Source organism: Apium graveolens, chromosome 3 (assembly GCF_009905375.1).
Source record: "Apium graveolens cultivar Ventura chromosome 3, ASM990537v1, whole genome shotgun sequence".
NCBI classification, from domain to species: domain Eukaryota; kingdom Viridiplantae; phylum Streptophyta; class Magnoliopsida; order Apiales; family Apiaceae; genus Apium; species Apium graveolens.
In genome coordinates this window covers 159187548-159195602 of record NC_133649.1, presented here as the reverse complement: position 1 = coordinate 159195602, position 8055 = coordinate 159187548, and the positions used below count along the sequence as shown (strand labels likewise).

The window sequence follows — 8055 nt, the reverse complement described above, 5'->3', positions numbered from 1 at the left end:
TTAGAATGCATTAAACGATGAGTGTTAAAAAAATATATAGTAGCCGCCAAATGAATTAAAAGGCGGGAACAACCATGTCCTCAAAGACTTTTTGAAAACCTATTTTTTTACATATTTTTAATTTTTTTCCTAACACCACGCAAAGCATGATTTTTCTACCTAGTTTTATATATAAGCATTGGATTTTAATTCTAGCTAAATTGCCTCAAGTGAGATTTAACCCTCAATTTTGTACTACCAAGAGATTAGGGTTTTTTTAGGCACTTTGGCTATAAGTCGTTGGGTCCGCAACTAAATATCTTGTTACGGGACCACATACACTAATATAACCGAAAATCTTGAGATAGTTTTGTTACACGTATATGTGATGATCCAAGTATTGAATCATATTTAAGTGAGGAACAACATTTTTTTATTGATACTATTTTTTCAACCCTTTTCATGTAGGGCAACTAGTCTCTATTTATAGGGGACCCTTAATGGGCTTTTCCCTTTACAATTGGGTCCATATTGGGCCTCTTATTGCAAGATTATATATTAAAGTCCCTATCTATGTCCTTCTTCCTCCTTCTTTATTCTCGGGCCCAACATTTGTCCCCCGCGAACATTATTGTAATATCTTTAGATTTGCTACTAAAGTTCTTTATTATGACCTGTAAAAAACACAAAATAAAAACAAAAATAGAAAATAAGCTAAAAGATAAAATGTTAAAAGTTTTTTTTTGCATGCCTCCTTTTTATTATTTTGTTATCACCATTTAGTTGTATGTTTAGGAGGCGTGCAATGATTAGCAGTTCAGTATGTATTGATTTAAATATGAGAAGTCTTTTCACCTTCCCTCTCTTTTATCAAACATGTGCTACAGTATTTTTTTAAAAGAACTGTGTCTTTCCTCCGGCGTCTCCACTCCTGTAAGTCTTTTGCAACTTAATGCTTTATTCTGATTAAATCTTTAACATTTTAGGTTCGAATTCTTGGTTTGTATCCTTTGTGTTTGAGTCTTGGTTGTCCACATTAACATCTTTGCAGTTTCTTTTTTTTTTCAATTCCATGGATAACCCAAATTCTACTTCATCCAATCTATTTCGCAATCCTGAGAAATGACCTTTAGATGAGGGCGAGGACGAATCTGCCATAAACTTAGATAATCTTGAGATTCCCAACTTGAATTCGTGTAAATCCTTCGACTTTATGAATGAAGACGAGCTCTTCTCTGGTGTCGAAGTAGCTTCGAAAGAATCTCCCCCGCTCAGTCCTCGTACCTTGGAGTATAGAGAGAGGGTTCTTCGGGAAAGCTTAGAATTTGGTCGTCTTGAGTTTCCCCAGGGTAGCAGCCTTGATTATATAAGTCACTTTACTAACCATAGATTAAATATGACCAAACTAGAGTCTTGGGTTGATTTAAAAAATGGGTATAGATTACGTATCCCGACTCCCGAAGAGCGGATGTGGGTTATGCCGGAATTTGGTATGCACGGTATCCCTTTAATTATGTCCAAGTATGGTCTTCGACTCCCGATGCACCCCTTTCACCTAGCTATGTACGAGGCTATATGATGTGGGGTCGCTCAGTTGTCGCCTAACTCGGTAGCTCAGATTAGTGGTTTTGTAGCTTTGTGTAACGAGAAAGAGAGGATTCCTTCTGTGAAACTGTTTTTTTCGATTTATTGTGTTCGATATCATAATGGTCAGGTTTATTTCGATACCCAAAGTAAGCGACCCAAGATTATAAGTGAAATCCTCTAACTCAGGATATCATCCTAAGTGGGTTTATATCGGCGGTAAGGATTTAGAGTTTGTAAGGCCTTGTCGTAAAGTAACTCAGTCGACGGTCGAGTATTTGAATAGCCTTGATAAGTACGATAGTGAATATCTCGATAGGTTTCAGGGGTCGAGACCCGTTTTTACGCATTATGATTTAAAGGACTCTAAGTTTCTTGAAGAGCATAATCGTAAGCTTTTTGCTATTTGTCCTTTTAAGTTTCCTCCTCTCCCTTTCTTTTTCTTTATATAAATCCGCTAATGTGGTTTTATGTGTGTTTTATTTCAGTTACTGGAAGTTCCTAGAGAAAGCTTTTGGACTGCGGAGTTTCGGTGGAAATGGACAAGGCCATGATGATGTTGGTTAAGAAATCCAAGGCTAGGGTTGTCGATGCGCCGAGGGTTGATGAAAATACTTCATCAAAAACAATTTCTATTGAGCTTATGGATGAAGACGGTAACAAGGTGGTCGGGGGGTCTGTCGAGACTCCTTCTCGGAAGAGGGCGAGAACTGTAGCTGTTGAGATTCCAGATGTCATGGATAAAGAGGCTCGTGAAGATGCCGCGGGGTCTGGCGTGAATAGGACTTTGACGATAGTTGGGAATCGGAGAATTATACAGCCTACCGTCGACCCTGAGATGAGCAAGGAAGTTATTCGCGTTGAGATTCGCCCCACAGAGAGGTGGGTTGGTGGCTCGACAGTTCCTCTTTGAGATTTCCGTGTTTTTAATTTGCCTCAAGATTCCAGCGCTTATGCTAAGAGATCCATAACGGAGCTCGTTGATCGATGTTTAGGGAGAGCTGGAAGGGTATGCGTTTCTTTATTAGATGTTTGTTTAACTTATGTCTTAGATATTGTAATTATAGATCTCGTTGGTCGACGCCTTTATTTTTATTTGTGTTTTGACAGTTTTTGTCCGATATGATGCACCTTCTTAAGGAGTATAGGGCTGATGAAAGCGGAAATTCGTCTTCAAAGCTTGAAGAAGAAAGGGGTATTTTGAAGGGTGAGAAGAAGAAGCTTGAAAATGATTTGATTGATGCCAGGAGTCGAATTGCCGAAATTTCGAAAGCAAACTCAGCTTTTCGGACCAAGGTGTGCGAATCACATACTTTTCTATTTTTAATTAATTTTAATTATATGTTCGTTTTATAGCTACATATTTTGTTTAATATAGATAAGTGAATTGGAGTTGACTAATGATTCCTTAAAAAAGGAATCGGAGGGTGTCGGGTCTCGACTGGTGAGCGCTGAAACTTCACTTCATGAGGAGACGAAGAAGCGTGAGGCCCTAGAAGTCGAAGTCGCCACTCTTTGTGAGAAGAACGAAGCTTTGGAAACAGACAACTTGAACTTAAAACTGGAGGTAGAGAAGGGTGTGGAGGACATAGCCGGGGCCCTCAGTAACGGGTATGGTCGATGCCTTAACCGTATGAAGATGGCTGGCTATGACGTTGAGGGCCATGGTTTTGATGATTATCTCCGAGATTTTGCTGAAGAGACTAAGGAGAAAGGCCGACCCCTGAAGGCGAGGAATGCATCGTTCGTCGATGTATTTTTTAAATTGTCTTTTTTCAATTTGAGTACGTTATGGATTTGTGTTGGTCATCTCTTTTGAAGATGATGCTCGGTTTATCTTGCTTTTGTGTGCGTATTTCTGATTTCAACCTGAATTTTTATCAAGGATAACTGTTGATGTCGGTTTTTGATGATTTTGAATCTGGCTATTTTTGTTCTACAAAGGGGTTCTTTAATCGTGTAATGGTCATTATTTTCCTGCAATCGTGTTTGATTTTGTGATAGTATTATTACGCTTGTTTTTCTTTCTCTTCTCTTCCTTTTTCATTGGTGTAGTTATTTACCGATTTTCCCTTATCTTGATCTTCTAACTTTGCTTAAAAAGTGTTGTTTTTTTTATAGTCTCGATAGACGATGATTTTTCTTGTGCAGCAAACCTCGTTACTGGGTTTGATCCTTTGAACTTCGAGGACCTAGATCTTCTTCCCTAGGCTATTTAAACTTGTTTTTATACGAGAACTTTTATACTTACGAATTACACAACATCTTAAAAGAAATAGATTGCATTGATAATTTAGGGTGGTGTCTTAGCGGGGATCTCATATCAACCCCTTTTCGCTAAGACTGCTTTTTCGTAATTAAAGATAGTTCTGATTCATACATTTCAAACAAACTGATTAGTGATAAAACTTCTTCAAGTGAATTGCGTTCCACGCATTCTTGATGGGAGTACCATCGAGTGTCAACAGACGATAGGTTCCTGGTGTAACGACCTCTGTTACTTGATAAGGTCCTTCCCACGGTGCTTTGAGCTTTCCTGTTATGGAGGGCTGAGATGTTGCTGACTCTCGGAGGACTAGATCTCCAACCAAGAATTGCTTAACCTTCACCTTCTTGTTGAAGTAAGATGATGTACGCGCTTGTTGCTGGAGGACTCTCTTAGATGCTTCATCCCTGATTTCTTCCATAAGGACATTGTGAAGTTGGATTCCTTCATGTGATGCTTCGGCGTCAAAATACTCGACCCTCGGGGAATTGAGAGATACTTCGACTGGTGAGACAGCTTCTAAACCAAAGGCCATCTTAAAAGGAGATATTCATGTGGAGCTCCTGAGGGTCATTCTATAAGACCAGAGTACATTAGGCAGTTCATCGACCCATGGCCTTGGCAACTCATCAACCCTTTTTTTGATCCCCTGTAGGATTATCCTGTTGGTCACCTCAACCTATCCGTTAGCTTGGGGGTAGGCTACCGAAGATTTGATGTGATTTATTTTGAGTTGTGAGAGTGTTCCTGTGAACTTATCCCCCGCAAATTGAGTTCTGTTGTCGGTTACAATGATTCTTGGTACCCAAAATCTGAACACAATGTATTCCATCAAAAACTCGATCATCTCTTTCTCGCGAATCTTAGCTAAAGGTCGGGCTTCGACCCATTTTGTTGCATAGTTGACGGCCACGATAATATATTGGGCTTGATTCTTAGACTTTGGTAAAGGTCCCACGATGTCTATGCCCCACTGAAAGAAAGGACATGGGTTGGTTACTGGGATCATTTCTACTGAGGGTTTATGGGACACCGACCCGTATAGTTGACATGACTTAAACTTCTGCACAAAACGTTCACAATCACTTCGCATTGTAGGCCAAAAAAGACCCTGCCTCACTATTTTGAGGGCTAGGTTCTTGCCCCCTAAATGATCTCCACAGATGCCAGTATGGACTTCAACAATCGATAGACGAGAATCTTCTGGGCCTATGCATAGAAGTAACGGGTCTACAAGTCCCCAACGGTATAGCTTGTTTTCTAGCACACAATAATTTTTTGCCTTGTATGATATGGATCTAGCTTCATTTTTATCTTGTGGCAGCTTGTTCTGCAAGATATATTCCAAAAAGGGTTGACGCCAATCCGCCATAGAAGATATCTCATTGAATTTCAACATGTTGGGGAATGGAGAGTCTAAATCGATGGAGGGGGCCTTTCTTTCCTCGACATAAATTGCCTCAGACGTTGTCACAACGGACGAGACCAATTTAGACAGTGCGTCGGCCCATTGGTTGTCCTCTCTGCAAATATTCTTGATTGTCAACGACTGGACTTTCTCCAACAAAGACATGGCCAGTTTCAAATATGTCGACATTCGAGCGTCGTGCGCTTTAAACTCACCCTGTAACTGTTTTGCTACAAGCTGTGAATCCCCAAATATCTCTAAAATCTTTACCTCATATTGGCCTAAATAGCTTCTCAAGGATTCGCTAGGCCTTTGACGCATCCTAATCAAAGATGCTGTGATCTTGTCCCCTTTGTAGTTGCTTGAAAACCTCGTCTGAAATTTAGTTTTCAATGTAGTCCAGGAGTCGATCGACCTAGATGGGAGATTGTTATACCAACGTAAGGTTGTTCCCTGTAAACATGTGGAGAAGAATTGGCAACGGGCGACTTCTGAGTGTCCGTAGAATGCCATTCGACCATCGAAAGTATTGAGAAAGCCTGATGGGTCTGTTGATCCATCAAATTGGTCGAGTGCCAGGGTTTTTAAAGTCCTGTCTATCTTAGCTTTTTCGATACTTCGAGATAGAGGGCTTTCCACCGGGGCTTCAAATCTTGATTGCGTTTTAACTAGATCGCGAAGTTGAGCCATATCTTCCTGCATCTTAAGAAACTCCTCTTGTGATATCGAGTCCGTTGACATCGACTCTTGCGGGGTACCGCCTGAAGAAATTGTCATTGGGCGTCGAGGCTTGGAATATATAGATTCTGTGGATACTTCCTCCTCATCATAGTAGTAATCTTCATCGTCCTCTGATAGCTCTACATACCCCAGCTCTTCATCGCCCCCTTCCTTAATTGACGCCTGCTTCAACTCCTGTTGTAAACGATAGATTTCTTTTATTTTCTCTAGCTTTGCTTCTAGTCTTTTAGTTTCAGCTTCTAACAACTTAAGTTCTTCATCTGAACCTCCCGTGACCTCTATTTCCTGCTCCCGTAAAAGTTTTTTCTGTCTCAATTTCTGCAAGTGCAACCTAGCATCACTGGAGAGGACTTGCCTTTCATTTCTCTGCTAAAACACGGGAACGGGTCTCTTTAATGATTCTCCTTTTACGCTTAACAGGTGGTTTCTGCATCTGAGAGTCTTCAGGTGGGGGATTATCCTCCACTGGAAACAGCCGTCTTGGCCTGAGGGTCGATGGTTCTTTTTCTTTTCCTGCTGGATTGATTTGCACTGATTTTTGGACAGTTTGAATTTCTGCCGTGTTTCCGCATTTCTCTGGATCTTCTTCCTCAATTATCATGTTGGAGTATCAAATTTCAGAGCTCCTTCTAGCGCCAAATGATGATCCTAGTATTGAATCATATTTAAGTGAGAAACAACATTCTTTTATTGATACTATTTTTCAACCCTTTTTATGTAGGGCAACTAGTCTCTATTTATAGGGGACCCTTAATGGGCTTTTCCCTTTACAATTGGGCTCATATTGGGCCTCTTATTATAAGATTATATATTAAAGTCCCTATTTATGCTCTTTCTTCCTCCTTTATTCTGGGGCCCAACAATATGATAGTGCATATTGATTACAAGTTCTTTGCAAGAGTTGGATTTACTGAGACCAAAATTTAGGGTTTAGAAGTCACAACTGCTCCCTAAAGACTTCACTTCAGTTATTGATATTGTTGGTTACTCTCGGAAGGTGACATATGAATATTTGTATGATTCGAAGTTCAAATCATGTTCTTGGATCTTTTGTGATATATATGTGAAATTTTATATACAAGCCAGACCGTATAAAATTAGTTGTTGAATTAGACTTTTTCAAAATTAGCCCTGCTATTATAAACATCCGTTAAAGAAAAATAATGGAATGCAATGGCATGTTAAAAAGGTAAAATTAAGCCATGTGAATGGTTATTATTATATATTGCTCATTTTTGTATAAAACAATTATAGTTCAGTCTATTTTCGTGCAACTAAGTCTAAAAAATGTTTAAAATATAAGAGTGAGAAAAAATTCTAGTAGGTATTGAGGTAGGTGAGTTGTAAAAAAAATTACAATATATTGTTGATTAACAAATACTATCCTATACGAAATTGATTCAATCGAGATTACAACAATAACTTTTTTATTTATAATATTTTGTACTTTTCAAAAAAGCTAAAAATCATAAGGCAAGGAATTCAAATATATCAAAAGTAAATGACATATAAGTATATAAATTTTGTTTAGTAAATACTAACTTAAAACCCGTGCGATACACGGACTGCACATATTTTTTTTTAATATTATATAATTTTTAAAAAATATTTGAGTTCAATTCTTAATTTTATTCATTTAAAACTTTAAATGATATGATTTCAGGATAATTATATAAGTAAACGTATATGTTCATAACTTTTTAGAACATTTAAACTTATTTAAAGTGATAACATTGGTAAGGGGGAAATATTATTATAATGAAATTATTAGTTTATTGAGGGTAAAAATATAATGTCTCTATTATGTTGGTACCTTAAAAACTATTATTTTAACATTGTGATTACTTAATCGATTAACTATAACTCTATAAAAATATTTGAAAAGGGCAATATTACTCATTAAACGATATAGTTTTATTGATAATTCTAAGTGTATTTAAAAAAAATTATGTTTTAAATAAAATTTGATTTTTTTGTTTCACATGAGTATGATACGAATTATACTTAGTCTAATATTAATTTGATTGACTTCGGATCAGTTATTTACATTATTTTATTTTAGTCTGATGCTCAATAC

The 8055-nt window shown here is 37.9% G+C and overlaps 1 protein-coding gene across 1 annotated transcript; it reads right to left on the bottom strand.

Moving 5' to 3' along the window:
* Window positions 1-3959: 3959 nt before the first annotated feature.
* LOC141714675 (uncharacterized) lies at window positions 3960-4364 on the bottom strand. The gene has a single exon (XM_074518180.1). It carries the CDS (start codon window positions 4362-4364, stop codon window positions 3960-3962), a length of 405 nt encoding a protein of 134 aa, XP_074374281.1.
* Between the last annotated feature and the right edge of the window lie 3691 nt (window positions 4365-8055).